At 42.3% G+C, this 18,203-nt stretch overlaps 2 protein-coding genes across 6 annotated transcripts in view; one reads left to right on the top strand and one right to left on the bottom strand.

Moving 5' to 3' along the window:
- Positions 1-1,311: 1,311 nt before the first annotated feature.
- znf148 (zinc finger protein 148) lies at positions 1,312-9,991 on the bottom strand. Of its 5 annotated transcripts, none has more exons than XM_039818494.1 (7): positions 9,891-9,991; positions 7,336-7,730; positions 6,282-6,407; positions 5,984-6,107; positions 5,725-5,808; positions 5,501-5,619; positions 1,312-5,176 (listed from the first exon to the last, which is right to left on the bottom strand). In XM_039818494.1, exons 2-7 carry the CDS (start codon positions 7,705-7,707, stop codon positions 3,539-3,541), a joined length of 2,463 nt encoding a protein of 820 aa, XP_039674428.1. In that variant the 5' UTR covers positions 7,708-7,730; positions 9,891-9,991; the 3' UTR covers positions 1,312-3,538. The 5 variants fall into 5 exon arrangements, with proteins under 5 accessions (XP_039674428.1, XP_039674431.1, XP_039674429.1 ...); XM_039818497.1 differs by lacking the exon at positions 9,891-9,991 and adding an exon at positions 9,706-9,745; XM_039818495.1 differs by lacking the exon at positions 9,891-9,991 and adding an exon at positions 8,834-8,943.
- Positions 9,992-15,121: 5,130 nt separating this feature from the next.
- Positions 15,122-18,203, top strand: part of LOC120569897 (dehydrogenase/reductase SDR family member on chromosome X-like) — a 51,301-nt gene continuing 48,219 nt past the window's right edge. Inside the window, exon 1 of the mRNA XM_039818068.1 lies at positions 15,122-15,753. The gene's annotated coding sequence lies outside the window, so the exon portion shown is untranslated. The remainder of the gene's footprint in view (positions 15,754-18,203) is intronic.

The raw sequence follows: 18,203 nt of genomic DNA, 5'->3' as shown, positions 1-18,203 counted from the left end.
AGAAAATTGATAAATTGTTAATAAAAATAATTGCTTGTTGCAGCCCTACACTTTCCCCCCTTTTTGCTAAGGACCCCCATAAACTCATCTGACCAAGAAATGGACTTTTGTCACTCAAACTGGACCCCAGACCAAGTATAAATAGTAAATGGCATCGTGAATGGCACTAGCAACTGAATGGCCTTTGCTTATCAAAAACATTTCAAGGTGAAATACTGTGAATTATTTTATTTATAAGGGACATGACACACAACAATCAAAACAACAATGTAATCAGATTGTTTACAAATCATAATATATTGCAAAAATCTAATCATATGGGTTACTTGACTGAAATTAATCAGCTACAATTAAAGCTGCACATTATTCATAAAACAAGTTCACTCGACCCAACAAGTTAGAGACCATGCAAACAAACCTTACTGTCTAACTTAAGATCAACCTTACAGTGAAGCAGTAGGGCTTCCTCGTCAACTTCTTTAAAAGTATGAAAATGCCAAATTCAAAGTAGATTCCCATCGGCAATTGAAAGATCTTGACACAAACGACTTGTACAGAGATAAATGAGGGTAGCAATAGTGACTGCATATGATATACTGTACATATCAGTGCCATAAATGACGTTTCAAAAATAGTTTTTATCAAAAAATTCAATAATTCAGATCTTTTTACACAAAACTTTTTTTTTTTCTTCTCTAGCTTATACAAGGACACTTATGGCCAGGTTACAGACAACTTATTGAAAAAGGAAAACAATACCATAGTACTGCTGATAGAATTCATGAATATCCACCAGTTCTGCATTTTAAATTGCTTAATTGAATTAAAACTTCTCCATGAACAATTCATGGGATACAATTTACCAAAGCAGAATAACTCATCCGCACTGTGCTTTCAATAATTGCTTACAATGAAACAGGTAGCTAGTGAATTATTTCAACCACAACGCGTATTTTTTTTTTAAAGTTATACTCCACCCAAAAGCTACTTTAACCCGACAAGAATACCAGCTGACCACAGCTGTTGAGATTAAATACATAATGCTAAAAACAAAGAGTGGAGTATTACTTTAAAACCAAATGAACCATTTTCTGGGGGTGGAGGGCTTTTCATTACCAACAGCTACAGTAAATCCCATCATAATGCACAATCAACTGCAAATTAGCTTACAAAAAAAATAATAATCAAAATTCACTTTAACCAGTCATCAATAAAACAGTGTTAATTTTCTTCTGATAACAGTATATATATATATATATATATATATATATATATATATATATATATATATATATATATATATATATATATATATATATATATATAACCTCATATAATAATATATAACCTCAGAAAGCCGCATTGTGTCAGCAAGAGAAATGGATTCATTGTTGAATGTAATAAATGCTGGAAAACAAATGAATGTGCCTTCCACTGACAAAAAGTGTCTCTTGCACAAGCCTCGTCTCTCTATTGACACACAGATCTAAACAGTACTTCTCAGAACATAAAAATATACAATGTATTTACAGCAGGATAGCTTCTGTACATTCTAGTGGGAATGTTCGATGAGGAAAAATAAAGCATTTGATGATTAATGTGGGTGCTGTCTGTCCCTGATTGTCCGTAGAATTGTAACAAGAGGGAGCTTAACATCAATTCTCAAACCTAATTTGATGGTGCATATAAAAACAGTGTTTTACACAATAGCACTTAACGCATCACACATACATGTACAAATGGTAAAACAATCAACGGTGTGATGAAGTACAGATGAGACCTCAATCGCATTTTTTTTCAACAAGGTCTGGACAGATGTGGCATACTAGTGAATTCTAGCAAATAGGTGATAATGATCAAAACTACAGATATTTGAAACATGATTTTGTACTTTGTGTATATACACACACACACACACGCGCACACACAATGAAAATGCTATGTCCTTCCAATAGATAATAGTTTGAGAATTAAACTCTGTGCTATTTCTTGCTAAAATAATAAAATATGATGGGCAAAATTAAATAAAGCTCCCAGATCTCAACATATTACAGACTGAATAGGTTGATAGCTTATGTGTTTGTTGTTATTGTGCAAGTGGAATTAGTAGCATCAGAGCACTAACTAAGAAAAAACAGAAATACATATACAGGAATGAGTAAAGGAAAGCCTGGAATAAAGAAGAAAGAAAAGAAAGGCACAGATGCAGAACAAATAAAACTGGAAAACCAAGTACCTAATTTCCATTTGTAATGTTTTTCCTAATATAGCCTTAATGAAACTGAGTTTCAATCAATACAAGGGGGGCCTAATCACATTATTGTTTCCCCAAAACCTGTGCATCTTCCAAGAACAACAATCAAAGTACTATAGAACTGCAGCTCCAAGAGCTACATTGTAAGTGATGAAAGCAACAAGCATCATCTGTAATTTCAAATAACCCTAATATGAAAGTACATACTACATTCCCTGTAGTGAAAAATTGTGCAAATTGTGCAAAGGTTAAGCACAATCTTCTTAAGTAATTTCATTACAACTCACTTATACTGCTGAAGGAAAAATAACAATGACCCGGCAACCATTACATGAATGCAGCTTTTTGATTCCTAAATCTTTTTCTTTTGTTTTTGTTTTTTTCAGCAGGGGGGGGGCGAGGGGTTATTACACTGCCTAATCTGCACTAGAGTCACAAAAGTCTGTGCCAAGAAATGTAGGCACAAAAGGGAATAAAAATGAATGAATTCATTTTCTTTGAATGAGAACTATAATTTCTTCTTTTTGGCCATCACACCAACCAAACTAGGCCCAATGTGTAAATGGAAAATAAACTAGATTCCATATGAGATGAATACAATCAGTTACATCTTTCCTGTATAGCATTCATTACACATGCCATGTGGACACACCCGTCTCAGGTGACAGTAAAGTGACTTCAACATAAAGTGAAGAATCAGTTATGATCTAATCATGGTGTCAGTGTCAGTAGACAATTTAACAGGAGGTACACAGCTGGAATAACAAGGTTCTAGGAGTGGACTTAAATATAACCAGATAAACAGTTAGGGGAGGTAGCTACAGTAAGAGCAAAAAGGCATATATAAATAGGGCCTATGTTTTAATAAGTGGAAATATTGCATTAAGCAGCAAGAGTGACTTGATCATTTTTTGTGCGAGGCAAACTGATTGACAAAACATTAAAACTCTGTGGCAATGGCATGAGAGAATATTTCACTCTATCTCTAGCATTACACTTTGGTCGCTTAATCTCTCAATGAACATTCTTGAGCAAGAAATATACCTATGCGCAATTACAATGAGTTTTTTTTCAAAAGGGAAATGCTAATTACGATTTAACAATTTTCATTATTTCCATTCTATGAGGTTGCACTTAACAAAAACAAAACAATAATATGTTTCATAACAAAATGCTAAGGGAAAGAGCACATGGTTGCGGTGGCACTTGTTTTGGCAAAACAAGAGACATGAGATAAAGTGCCGCTGAAATTATGAACAGAAAATGAATTCTCTACCCCTCCGTTCAGCCAAAGGTTTCACTGGATGTAACATCAGGGGAGGAGTTCAGTTGAGACCTGGTCTCAGTGACTCTGACTAAAGGGAACTCTGAGAAGTCTGTGCTGTGTCCTCTGAGACTTAATTGTCCATTGGCAACAGTAAACTGTGAGGAGGATCCAGATCTTGAAGTCTGGAAATGACTTTTGAAGTTCTGATCGAAGGAGCTTATTTGGAAGGTCTGCAGTATGCCTTGTGAAGTGTCTGGCTTTTTGGAGGGTGAGACCTGCTCCAGAAAGTCCTCCTCAGCTGGGGACACGGCGGAGGGAGGGGTGGTCTCATCACCTGAAAATGAAAAGGAGTGCTGGGAGTCCCCGACCAGTAATCCAAAGTGAGGTTTCTCTAAAGTGGACCTTAGCGGAGAGCTCATCCCTGATTTGAACCTGCTGGGGGAAGGGAACTGTTTCTCGGTGGAGAACAGAGGTTGTCCAGCTAAGGTGGGGTTTTCGGAGACCAAGCTGAGGCTCTGGCTGGTCAGGTAGCTGTCGTTCTGGCTGGTCCTCTCCAGTGCTTGCTGGAGAAACTTGGAGTATTCCTGCAAGAGGCTGACCTTCTCAGTAGCTGGCTGAGCCTGGGCAGTAGAGGCTCCGAGGCTCTCCACAGGGCTGCTGTCTGAAACATCGGAGGAATTAATGGATATGCTTGATGTCACCTCTGTGTCGGCCACGCTGAAGGAAATGTCCGATTGCCCATTGGCTTTGTTGGAGTAATGGTCCAACAGCGTCTGAAGAACCTCATCTGGCAACACACTCTTGTCATGTGTGGCTTTAATATCTGCGTTGATGGGCTGGGGCTCCAGAATGGTGGCGGGGACAGTCTCTTCAATCACGGCTGACACCACAGTTTGCGTAACAGGCGGCTGAGAAGAAATGCTGCTCGTGTTCAGACCGTAATCCCGACTGCTGTTGGCCATTGCAGCCTGAAGATAACGTTTCTTTTTGAGAAACTGCATGGCATCGTCGTAGTTTGTGCTGCCGGCGGCTGGCTTCGTCGGGCCTCCTTGAAGAGTTTCGACGGGCTCGAGATCAGTGTTGCTTTCCACTTCTAAAAGGCCTTGCTTGTCTACAATTTCAAAGGTGTACTGTGCGACCTTAGTATTTTCTTCAAAGGAAGACAAAGTGGACAGGCAGGGAGGAGTTTGTTCACTGGACTGTTTGAGACTCCTCTTGGGGACTTTCTTCAGGACAAGTTTGGGAGGAGTTGTGTCTTCTGTTGACACTTCTCCCTCTTGGTGTTGGCTAGCCGTTTCTTCCGGAAGTTCCACAGAGTAGTCTGCAATCACATACTCATGTTTGACTTTGGAGGACACAGCAAAGAGAGGTAGACCTTCTATTTTATTCTGTCTCTGCTCCTCCTTCTCTTCCGTTTCGACAACAGCGACGGTGTACCCATCTGTCTGGGCAGCAGTGGAAGTGCCTGAACTCTTGTCTGCACACTTTTGCCGCTTTTTCTTGGGCAGAGAACACTCTTTGGCAAGAAAGGGGAGGCCCAAAGAATCTGCTTCATGCAAAGGCCCAACTTTACCAGCTGCCTTGCTGGTCTTTCTCTCTCTGTTCTCGTGACACATTCGTCTGTGCTTTAAAACCCGGTCTGTTCTGGAGAAGTACTGTGTATGGAAGACAAAAAAAATATATATATATATTTTATTGTACCAGCAAACAGCCACAGTGTGGTGATTAACCTTAGGTGAGGAAATACAGACAGACAATCTCGTTGTGTCTTTATTTTTCTTTGCAACTCATTTAAATACTGGGTTAACTATACAGAGACTTTGGCTAGCATTTTCATCAGTTCACACTGTGTGTTCTGTGTTTGCATTCTGCAGTCTGGCACATATAAAAACCAAACAGATTTTATGCGGTTTTTAATACCCAATTTGATTGTTGTTTCCATGTGCACTGATTTACTAGCAAATAATAACAGAGCTCACCTGGTGACAGTAGTCACACTGGTAAGGCTTCTCTCCACTGTGAGTCCTCTTGTGTCTCTCCATGTGGTATTTCTGGATAAACCTCATCCCACACTCATCACAGCGAAAAGGCTTTTCACCTAAACAAAGAGACAAACAAGGAAAAAAGAAAAAGACTCACTTGAGACTAAAATAAAGCAAAATAAAATCCTAGTGCATACTGATTGCATTCATTCTTTACTCACCAGTGTGGATCTTTTCATGTCTCTGGAGAAGATATTTTTGAATGAAGCGCATATCACACTGGCTGCACTGAAATGGCTTCTCACCTGGAGTTTGAATAATAAACATCAGCATACAATAAAGATACTGTATTCCATATCATATTCCAGGCAACGGATTAATTTAGCATTGCCCCTATTCATCCTGTGGTCAACCAATTTCAAAGCAAGAAATTAATATAATGGCCTTTTTTTTTTTTACTTGAATGGGTAATTCTCATACCAGTGTGAATGAAGACATGCCTCTGCAGATGGTAGTTGGTTCTGAATGCAGCATTACAGTGAACACAGACATGACACTTGGGGTTTTGTATGCCCAATGATTCATCATCATTGATGTTGAGAATCTGCAACCACAACAGGGAACAAAGACATATTAGTATTTAATTCACTCTTCAGTAACTGTGGAACACGCACGCACACGCACACACACACACACACACACACACACACACACACACACACACACACACACACACACCATTACAAAATTCAATTTCTGAGATAAAATTGACTTGCACCTTTGCTGGTGAACGCTGCTTCCTTTTTTTCTTCTTGGGACATACCATCAGGTCCTTAACTCCTTTTTTGTCCTTCTTTATCTGGTCCGGTGTCTCAGACAGCTTCAGTTCCTGCTTGATGCTCAACTGTAAAAGTAGGACCATAGACAGGAAAGCCATTTAACAGGACGTATGAGCTACTTTAATGCCCGCCCACTCATCCAGCAGATTATCAGGGTCAGGCAGGTGCAAAAGGCCAAACAGAGGATAATCAACCAATGTGAGGGGAACTCACTAGCAGCTTCTCCTTCACAATTTAAGAGGCCAGTTGATGTAGTTCAAGCATCCTCTGAAGATGCCCTCCTGCTGAGGCATAATATACCAAAGAGAAACCTAGAAAACCTAGGACATTCTGAGAAATCACATCTTCCAGCTGGCATCTCCCATATTACGTTAGCAAATGATTTGGTGAGTACAATGTTTTTCTTACCGACAGAAACAATGGCCAAAACAATGGATAGAACATCCAAGTTAGAATAAAAAGGAATTAAGCAGCCCTAAGCCTGATCCTGTGGATGGGTTCAGGTTATCCTCAATGTTTACACTCACAGTACAAAATAGTCTTTTCAATTCACATGTGCTGTATCTTTATTCCTTTGTAATGCAAAAGATTATAAAGCACAAACATTTCAGCTAATGCCTTTATCTCTGAAGGTTCTGACGTTTTTTTGTCTAAGTGGAAACCAGGTACACAAGGGGGAGGGAGGTGATCCCTCACAACAATATATATTATATAATATATTATCCTTAATTTAAGGTTATTTTCAATGACTTTCTGTGGGGTACAGGCTTTCTACTTGTGATATTTGTGTCATATGGTTTATATCGCTGTCATTAAAATGTTTAACAAAATGTAATCACTGTGGTGGTTTCCATATATGTATCATAACAAACACTGTATAGGATGACATGAAAGGAGGACTATCTATAATGACATGGAAACCATAGGTACAGTATCAACACAACTAATCTTATCAATACGTGGACTACTTCTTCTTAACCGACATGAACTCACTGGCATATGAAGCAAGCAAGGCAACTTATTGGTGAGTTTTAGGGGGAAATGCACTCCCACCTCGCCTCCCTCCTCTTCTTCTCCTCCTCCTCCTCCTCCTCCTCTACCATTCTTTGTCATCTCCTCCTGCATCATAAGCTGCTCGGGAGGGACCAGGTCATGAGTAACCAGCGAGCTTCCAGTCAGGTCCTCATCTTCATCTTTATCGCCGTCGTCGTCCTCGGCCAACAGAGGGTGGTTTGCCAGTGATCGTTCCCCCAGTGTCATCACCACTAGTCCTCCTCCGCTGCCCAGCCCAACTCTGCCTCCTCCATCTATTCCTCCACTGCTGCACTTCAGCAGGATACCCTCCAACTTGTCCTCAGTGTTCATCTTACATAGAGTAGTTCTTGAGTCTGTAAAAAGAAAGAAATAGAGAGATGAATGGACAATGTTGGCACGTTAAATATCAAAACATACATTCGTTAAGAGGAGGATGTGAAATCACACAACAAAAACAAGGATAAAAAAAGAAGTCCAAAACATTTCCAATGTGATTCTTAATGAGAATATAACAAAGTTACAGGAGTCCAAGTGACTAAGATTTAACTAGGGTGGAAGGTTTATACTTCCAAGTTACCCATAAGCCCATAACTGACCCTTTTAAAATTGTGATGATTACTTATTATGTTATTGTGCAAAAGGTAACATTTTTTGCAATTCCTGGCACCATGTTGGTACTGAACCCCAACAAGAACAAGTCAACAACACCAGCTCTAGCCTGGTAGGCATGAGTTTCTCCAACCCTATGAAGGTGGTCTCAGGGGCTCTGTTGCTATACATATGATTTATATTCTAGTCCCAGTAGGTTTCATTAACTACTTGAACATATAGGTGTCTAGCTCTAAGAATATGATTTACAACCTTACAAAACATTAAGACTCAGTCCCACAGCTATTGCACGTACAATGCCTCTTCTCAGTAATGTGTCAACTTTTGCAACTGGGTCAGCTGTTGTTTCTGTGATCTTATCTTACAAAATGCACTTTACAGTGTAAAGTGATAGCAAGCACCGTGAAAAAGCTCGGAAAGATGAGAATGTATTTAAGTAATGTTCTGCTTTTAGAAGATTATTCTACTTTATTCAAATGCCAAGCACTTTTTTTTGTTTAAATGTTTTTTTTAAATACGGATAAATGTCAGTCTACGTTGACAACTTGATATTTCCAGAACCGAAATAGTTAGAAAACCAGCTATGCATTTCTAGCTGCAACATTACACGTGTGTTTCCCTTACTTGGCGTTAACGTTACACTTCAACAAGACCAAATTAGCTAGTTAACTAGCAATCACTTAGTCTTAAAAACGGTAACGTTAACGCTAGCTAACGTAGCATTTGTGGATCGTTTGATAACAGTTTTGGCAAAGTAGCTAATATAGACTGACCCTAGCAGTAAAGTATCTGTCACGGTTTAAACACACACCAACAACCACTTATTCCCATATGTAAACACACTCACTGTGTCACTTAGGTTAAGTGGGTTAAGTATCTTGCTAGCCAGCGAGCTAGCCGCGCTTGTCAAGGCTGCTACATCACATTTACAACAAGTGCTGGAGAGACGCTGGAAAAGAGGCGAATGTGCCTTCAAAATTAAAGCACGTTCACCACTAACGTTACACATGAGCACACTGGCTAGGACACACCGAATAGACAATACATTGTAACTATTAATACAAATTGTTCATAGAAACATACGAATGCTGCCTCTATAACTGTGCCACAAACAATATTAACCATATAAATCAAGAGTTAAGCACAAACCACTCTCATTGGCAATTGTTTTGGGTCACTTTTAGGTTAATTTGAAACCATTACGAATGTTTTTTCTCGAAACAACAATATAGCTAGTCCGTATGTCTGTGAAGGTTCATATTCATCCAGGTCATTGTAATTATCTGTGATAAGCAAAGGCAACTAGACTTGTGAGAAATTCTTGAAGATGTTTCACCTCTCAGTGGGGAGTTCCAGACTCCCATGTGACTAATAGTATGGGCCGTTAGTCACACAAACCAACAGAGGTTAAATATCCGGAACTCCCCACTAGTCAGTCAGAACTGAAGAAGCCTTTTGGATGAGGCGAAACAAGTGCATCACTAAATGCTTTACTTTGAAGGTTGTGACCGGAAGTTCTATTTCCCTTGCACCGACTTGAAAAACCTCTACGGCCTGTTTTAAGCTAGTTAGCTAGCTGCTAGCGAGTTGCTGCAAACATTGGTCTGTAATGCTGTAAAGACGCCGCATCCTCATAGCATTCGACATGCAGTATTCTACAATACATTTTAGCTCACATCAAAGGATATACATGGCACAAAAAACAACTTTCGTTTGTACGTTTCACCAAACTTGTCAGCAGGGATTGTTCGCTTTGGCGCTATCGCCTCAAGCTTCCTCAGCCACTCTGCTGAATAGGCCCCAATGTTATTGCCTGCTAGTAAAGCTAACTGAGACAAACAACATACGTCTCAGTAGCGCACACGTTGTATTTCAACTATTAAAGCTGCACTGTTTCATCTTACCTGTTGTGCGTCTTAAACCCGTTTAGCTGTCATGATTGTTATGCAAGCCTACAGTGTAATGATGGTGTGCCGAATAATCAAACACACCATCACATTTCAAGACTTTAAAAAATCTATTTGTCGCCATCTAGTGGTTAACATTGGTTGAGACCATGGGCGCCTGATCACTGCTGATGATAATGTTACCTCATGCTTCAGTTTGGCTACTTCTATAAATTATATTTAATAATAGTGTCTTAATGTCATTTTTTAAATATCAGATTTTGTGTTGATTTTTGAAATAGGCCTAGGCTAATATGTAGGCTATAGGTTATCAACTATGGTTAAGCAGAGATAATGAATTATATTAATAGCCTGTGTGGCTACATATGATTTATGGTCATCTGATAGAATCCATGCCGAAATTAAGCACGACCCTAATGGGGTTTAAACGCAGATTTTCTAATTTTGCTGGGTGATAGTGATCATGTAGGCCTAGGCTCATAGACGGTGGGTGAGGTGGAGGTTTGGGTAGGCTAATGTGTGAGGGAGGTAGATTCGGATAGCCCAGGCCGCATACACATGATCCCTGGTAAAAACCGCTCTGAGGACGAGCTTGTTGCCGCTAACTAGGATATTACAACTTTACCATGACAACCACACCAAACAGACAAACACAGGGTGGCCACAGTGCTTCAGAGGCACATTCAAAAGACGTAAATAAACGCTAAAGGTGGAGAAGGTGGTCATTGCGACAAAGCAGTAGGCTAATACAGGGAATACACGGGACAAAAAAATACACAGGGTTTGTACGCTTTAACTTTAGCGTAGTTGTGTGCACAATACTGTAACGGCCGACAGGACGCCGTTGTAGTCTGCGCTGAAGCACTGCAAAGACTCGTGGTACTGTGTTCTGAATGGTTCCTGTCTTCGTCGAAGTATGTTTTAATGATGTTCTGGTAATGTTTGGGTGTGCATTTATGTTTCCTGGGTTTTAGTGTAGTAGGGTTGATTTAGTGTTCAGGTTTATCAGGTTTATCTACATGTATTGGTGTAACCATGACCCAGACCTGGGTGGGGATTGATGGCTTCTGGGCAGTGTGGCAGCATTCAAAGTCAACAAATAATGTGTGATTTTCCCATTTTCTTAATAAACTTAGAACAAAAAGTAAGGAAATTTGTGTTTGGTAGATTATTTCTCTGTGGTGACAATGCTTTTTGACAATACATCTTATACTGTTGGAAAGCCTGTTTAGTTCCCTTTCAAATGGTGCCCCATTTGTAAGGAACATGCATTTGTGAGATGAGCAGCTGCACGTATGTGGGTTGCGCCCATGAAAAATTTGCCTTGTGAAATGAATAAATTGTTAAATTGCCAATATGTCTTGTTTCTTCAAACTTTAATTATCGAATCCACCAAACACCAAACGAGTCAGTGTCAGAATATGCTGTTTGGCATTGGCAGAGAAGATTTGGCAAATTTTTCATGGGCGCAACCCACATACCTGTGGGAGGAACCACTGGGGTCGGGTGCACTGCCACACGGGTGGCAGTGAAGGTCAGGGGCCTCGACGTACCAGACCCGGGCGGCAGAGGCTGGCTCTGGGGATGTGGAATGTCACCTCTCTGTGGGGGAAGGAGCCGGAACTTGTGCGGGAGGTGGAGCGCTACCAATTAGATTTGGTGGGGCTTACCTCTACGCACAGTCTGGGTTCTAGAACCATACTCCTGGATAGGGGTTGGACTCTTTTCTTCTCCGGAGTTGCCCAGGGTGTGAGGTGCTGGGCGGGTGTGGAGATACTCACAAGTCCCCGGCTGAGCGCCGCTACGTTGGAGTTCACCCCGGTGGACGAGAGCACCCTAGGCTGAAGGTCAGTGATCGATTTTATAATCGTTTCATTCAGACTCTGGACAGACCTGGTAAGCCCAAATGGGTAGTGCGGGTAAATTGGGAACGTCTGGAGGAGGCCCCTGTCCGACAGACTTTCAAGGAGCACTTTGAGGAACTCCTAAAGCCAACTAATAAGCCCTCTATGTTAGAGGCAGAGCTGGAGGATGATGGGGGATTGTCGTCAATTTCTCTGGTGGAAGTCGCTGAGGTAGTCAAACAACTCCACAGTGGCAAAGCCCCGGGGATTGATGAGATCCATCCAGAAATGCTGAAAGCTCTGGGTGTGGAGGGGCTATCTTGGATGGCACGCCTCTTCAACATTGTGTGGAAGTTAGGGACAGTGCCTAAGGAGTGGCAGACCGGGGTGGTTACACTTCTCAACCTCCCTGGTAAAGTCTACTCCAAGGTGCTGGAAAGGAGGGTTCGGCCGATAGTCGAACCTCAAGTCGAAGAGGAACAATGTGGATTCTGTCCTGGAACAACGGACCAGCTCTTCACTCTTGCAAGGATCCTGGAGGGAGCCTGGGAGTATGCCCATCCGGTCTAAATGTGTTTTGTGGATCTGGAGAAGGCGCATGACCGGGTTCCCCTGGGAGATACTGTGGGAAGTTCTGCGGGAGTATGGGGTGAGGGGGTCCCTTCTCAAGGCCATCCAATCTCTGTATGACCAAAGCGATAGCTGTGTCCAGGTTCTCGGCAGTAAGTCAGACTTGTTTCAGGTGAGGGTTGGCCTCCGCCAGGGCTGCGCTTTGTCACCAATCCTGTTTGTAATATTTATGGACAGGATATCGAGGCGTAGTCAGGGTGGGGATGGTTTGCAGTTCGGTGGGCTGGGTATCTCATCGCTGCTCTTTGCAGATGATGTGGTCCTGATCGCATCATCCTTCAGCACTCACTGAATCGGTTCGCAGCCGAGTGTGAAGCGGCTGGGATGAGGATCAGCACCTCTAAATCTGAGGCCATGGTTCTCAGCAGGAAACCAATGGAGTGCCTACTCGAGGTAGGGAATGAGTCCTTACCCCAAGTGAAGGAGTTCAAATACTTTGGGGTCTTGTTCGCGAGTGAGGGGACAATGGAGCGGGAGATTGGTCAGAGAATCGGCGCAGTGGGGGAAGTATTAAATTCAATTTATCACACTGTTGTGACTAAAGAGAGCTGAACCAGAAGCCAAAGCTCTCGATCTACCGGTCAATTTTCGTTCCTACCCTCACCTACAAAAGAACGAGATCCAGGGTACAAGCGGCCGAAATGGGTTTCCTTAGGAGGGTGGCTGGCGTCTCCCTCAGAGATAGGGTGAGAAGCTCAGTCATCCGTGAGGAACTCGGAGTAGAGTCACTACTCCTTTGCGTTGAAAGGAGCCAGTTGAGGTGGTTTGGGCATCTGGTAAGGATACCCCCTGGGCGCTTCCCTAGGGAGGTGCTCCAGGCACGTCAAGCTGGGAGGGGACCTAGCACTAGGTAGGGGGATTATATCTCCAACCTGGCCTGGGATCACCTCAGGATCCCCCAGTCGGAGCTAGTTAATGTGGCTCGGGAAAGGGAAGTTTGGGGTCCCCTGCTGGACATACCATAATTGAAAAGTAGTAATGAATGCATATTTTGTAAGTTGCACCAATATGTTTAATAACCCAGCAGTGATTATGTTGTCCACTTACTATTTCAGTGAAGTGGAGGAATTCTGCAGACTTATAAGGAAACAAATGAGAAAGGAAGGCAGACCACTCAGTTAAAAGGTAGTGCTGTTACCTACTTCATAATGTGGGTTCCAATATTGAAGTGTCAGGAAAAGTCAAATATTAAAGGTGCTCTAAGCGATGTCACGCGTTTTTTTTAGGCTACAATTTTTTTTGTCACATACAGAAAACATCTCCTCACTATCTGCAAGCTGCCTGTCCCCTGAACACACTGTAAAAAAACACGGTCTCTGTAGACAGTTCAGGCTCCACAAATGGCAACAAAAACAAACTGGCCAACCTGCACCACGAAACATAACAATCTTCCAGAGATATAATATTAATGGACAGAGCATGTGTGACGTCACCCATTGGTTTGTGGAGATCTGCTATGAGTCGTCGTGTTTGCCGTTACGGGCACAGCCATCCTGCATCTTCCAGATGTGATGATTTTAGACGAGAGGGAGGAGGGAGGGAGGAGCCCACACTCTACGTTATGTTACACACTTTCACTGGCAATCACTTCATAGGCACACCCTAAAACACCCCATGCTTTATCGCCCATTTTAAAATCAACAAAACCATAATTCAGAAAATGAACATTCTGTGTTGCAGAAGAGTTAAAACTAGCGATTGAGACCCTAAACTAATTATGAAAATGTTTACTGAGGTAATAAATCAAGTGAGAAGTGGATCACTTTCTCATGGACTTCTACAGAAACCGACCTCCTTTTGCAACTGCACGTGTCGCTCCTTGCTGGAATTCAGATAATGCAGGTTTAAGGCACTTCCGCATTTGCAGCACTTCGCCAAAACGGATGCTTTGTCTATTAATATTATACAGTCTATGGTTTCAGCCAATAACCGACAAGAAGGATTTTGGGGTGAGGGTTGGGAGGTTAGTGCGCAGAAGCACGGAAGGGAGGGGGAGGGGACGGGATGAAGAGGAGGGAGGGGCGAGCTAGCCTCGTTTTGTTTGACAATACTTCGAACGTCAACAGGAAGTAACGTAATAAAACTTAATTTCTTTTTATCTTGCATCTCTCTCTGTCTCTCTCTCTTGCAGGAATTGTTGACTGTTGAGTGTTATGTTATACAAAGAACAGTGTTATGTGGAAATGCCAAATTAAAAACAGTTTTGACTTATTTGATTGTTTTTTTTGGACAGAATGTAGCTTTTGGGTAGAATGAACCATTTAATCGTTTGTGGTCATCCAATTCGGTAGGTGGCATGGACTTGACAACAGTTTCCACAATTGTAGACCATATTTCATGGGATTATTGTGTTTTTTTTAAAGGGTGCATTAAGGCAAGTAGCAACCTTAAAAGAATTACACAGCCTACATATAGGCTATGTAGGCCTAGATCTAAATTAGCAATAAAGAGCGGATCAAGTGGAAGTGGTTTTAATGCAAAAACCATCTGGATCCAACTATTAATCCTTTAACTGACAGCTTTGCCGCAAAAGGGATGTTGAGGGTCGTGATAAAATGCTAGTCTGTCATTCAGTGCCATCACACACACACACACACACACACACACACACACACACACACACACACACACACACACACACACACACACACACACACACACACACACACACACACACACACACACACACACACACAGCGCCGTGAGGAATACTAATCAACCTGTTTGCCGTCAGAAGCTCGGCGCACAACTTAGGACTTCTCCATGCTGTGTCCTAGAAACGTCTCTGCTGGATTTAATCTAAACATCCAACTGCTAAATTTCATCGGGTTTTTGTACTGCAACCTTCTTTGAACGATCTGCGGCTGTTATCATTCTGTTTCTTCTGATGTGCGACAGGAAGCCAGAGAGAGTGGATCTGGGGACAGACAGCCCACTCCTGCGCCGCTTCTAGCAAGGGAAACCCCCCCCACGCGTTGCGCGCCAGTAGAAATTCGCGTCGCGGAGTGCGTGTGCATGTGCGTCAGGCTCTAAATGTGTGTGTTCGTGAACGGCAAAGCCCCGGGCTCCGTCCTCAACAGTTGCTACCGGAGCGACGGACAAGAGAGGTGGAGAGCGAGAGAGATAACAGACTGAGGACAGACGGACGCGGAGCCCCACGCCGCTCTGCCCGGCTCCGCTCCTGACATGCAGTCGTTCATCTCTCCGGTGACCAAGGCCATCCTAGTAGCGCTCTTCATCTTCGCCATACTCCTCATCCTCTATGTGATCCTTTGGTACATTTGCAGAGACGTGGACTGCGACCACGGCATTTGAGGATTCAACGGGAATAACAGGAATTTCACAATGGGGCGCACAGCGGAGCCCGCAGAGCCCAGGGTCATCCCGTAAGTCTGCTGTCTTCTTTTTGCCTTGTCTTTCTTGATGTGTATGCGTGTTTCTATGTCATCTGTGGTTGCATATTTGTGTGTATTAGTGTGTGTACACGCGCGCTTTCCTGTCGTGCGTAATGTTAAATGCGCTCTGGTTAGAAGGCAGGTGATGACCGAAGTGCGTCTCCACCGGCACCCGGTATCCCGAAGCCCCAAATTCCTTTATGTTCAACTTGGCAGCGATCATCTATCAGTGCCGGTTTATGTATTACAGACCCGGGATCGTAACTGACAGTGAATACTCAAAGGTGATACAATGTCATCAGGAGGATATCGAACTGGTGAAAAACGGAGAACGGTGCGGGCGCGCGTGTGCGGGCTCTCAATTAATGGAGCACGAAGACCGCCAGTGACATTGCGGTAAACGGCGTGGGTGTCCCTTAAGGTCAAGAACAATCAATGTTTACATGAGGTTGCCAATAGCCTATAGCCGCATTAGTTCATGTTCAGTTCATCTTGGTCTCTGAGGATGCTTCCACATTGGCATTTTACATCAAACGAGATAACAGGATTAGCCTATCTCTACTGGCTCCTGTGCGTTTTATTCCTAATCTGTTTTGTGCCGTGTTTTTGACTCCTTATCATGAATACGCCGCTAATGCTTTTACGCATAGCGCATTTATATTCCCCCATGACATGAGCTTGTTCAACACGCTATGTCCAATCTTAGTTTAGGAAGATGCTCTTACATTTACTTTCACACACACACACACACACACACACACACACACACACACACACACACACACACACACACACACACACACACACACACACACACACACACACACACAGCATCTATTGGCCACGCTTAATGAAGGACTTCTCAATATTTCAGGCACGTTGGCTCCCAATGCCTACATGCTGTCACATGTTCCATAAAGCTATTAGACATGTGAGATATGATATGATGCCAGTTTTAATCTGGGTCTGAAAACATTTTGTTTTAATTTACAGCAACTCAGAACCAGGAAAATTAAGGAATTGCGCTCATTCTAAAGTGGATGATGTGAAGGACACACCAAGGACATGTTGCTTTTAAAAAGGTTTATCTATGACTTATTTGCACAAAAGAGTTTGCTCATCTTTTTAGGTTCCTCTGAATCTTTGTAATATTTATCTTACACATCTTGATGTAACAAAAGGATGGCCTTTTTACTGGGGGAAAGGGTTAGTCAATCCCTGATTGCTGAATGATATTCGCTGACTGCAGCTCACAGTTTAGCCGCCTTTTTATTTTATGAACGCCACGTCACTATTTTCCACCTTAAACACCCCTGAGGATTTAAACAGCTGAGCATCTCCCCTCACTCAACGAGAAAGTACAGGTTTAGGCTTAAAAGTTTTAAACCCTCTTATTTTGAACTACGGGCGCCACACTCTAGTTCAAAATCCATAAGCAGCCTATAAATGCTGGATGCAGCAAGGATGGAACCAAGCAGCCTCCTAAACTGCTGTGTGTTTCTCCCGTGGAGAAAAGGAGAGAGTCTGGTGGGATGGCAGAAGCCCTCTTTGACCAAACTACAAAATTATTCCTGTCGGCCATGAGTAGATATACAACCATTCTGTATCACCCCTCAACACGCACACAACTGCTTCAACTGTTGGTGTTTGTCTGTTTAAACTTGTGCCCTGGATTGACTGTGTGTGTGTCCGTCATTGTGTGTTAAGGTGGAAAGAAGGGAAAAAGGTGTATTTGTGCGTGTTTGTGTGTGTGTGTGTCAGCGTGGGAGGGGGTTAAACACTGACATGCTCTAGAATGACAAAAAAAAAGTGGAGCAGGGAAGGCTCAGAGGGACTCAGCATGGGAGAGAGCTAGGTGTGTGTGTATGTCTGTGTTTGTGTGTGTGTGTGTGTGTGGGCCTTTGCATGCCTACATGAGCATTACTGAAATTCACTCAAATTTATTGAAAATATTTTCCTTCATTAAATACATGTGTAAACTGTAATATTGCAGTGTAGCCTACTAACTTTGTAATGCCAGAGGTAATGGTGTATGTGTGACCTAAAAAACTTAATAATTCTAATCATTAAGGACTGTCAAAATGTCAATGAACAGATTTTACCTTAATTTTGTCCAACTTTTACTGCTGTACGCAGTCAATTTTTTCTGGTTTTCTTATGTTATCTTTTTTTGTCATAACTCATACATGTGATACGCAGTGTATCCTACATATACAACATAGTAATATCAGCTGTGATGCTGTGTGCGAGGCAGGCAGGCACAGACTGAAAGGTTTCTTTCAGAATGCTTGAATGTTAATACACACTGATAGATTCAAGTTCAGTTGAGATTGACGTTATGAAATATGTAGGGATAAAAGTAAATTATTGAAGCCTGAGGCAGTGGAGAGGGGATTTGTTATCGTATTCTGGCCTCATAATGTTCATAAACTGTATATAAC

Source organism: Perca fluviatilis, chromosome 12 (genome assembly GCF_010015445.1).
Source record: "Perca fluviatilis chromosome 12, GENO_Pfluv_1.0, whole genome shotgun sequence".
Classification (NCBI taxonomy): domain Eukaryota; kingdom Metazoa; phylum Chordata; class Actinopteri; order Perciformes; family Percidae; genus Perca; species Perca fluviatilis.
This window is presented reverse-complemented; position numbering and strand designations above follow the sequence as displayed.

Coding starts and splice junctions, on each gene's coding strand:
- znf148 (XM_039818494.1), bottom strand. CDS start 7,707: ATGAACACTGAGGACAAGTTGGAGGGTATCCTGCTGAAGTGCAGCAGT. Junction 5,809..5,983: donor GCATGTCTTCATTCACACTG/GTATGAGAATTA, acceptor TTCAAACTCCAG/GTGAGAAGCCATTTCAGTGC. Junction 5,177..5,500: donor AGTGTGACTACTGTCACCAG/GTGAGCTCTGTT, acceptor TTCCATACACAG/TACTTCTCCAGAACAGACCG.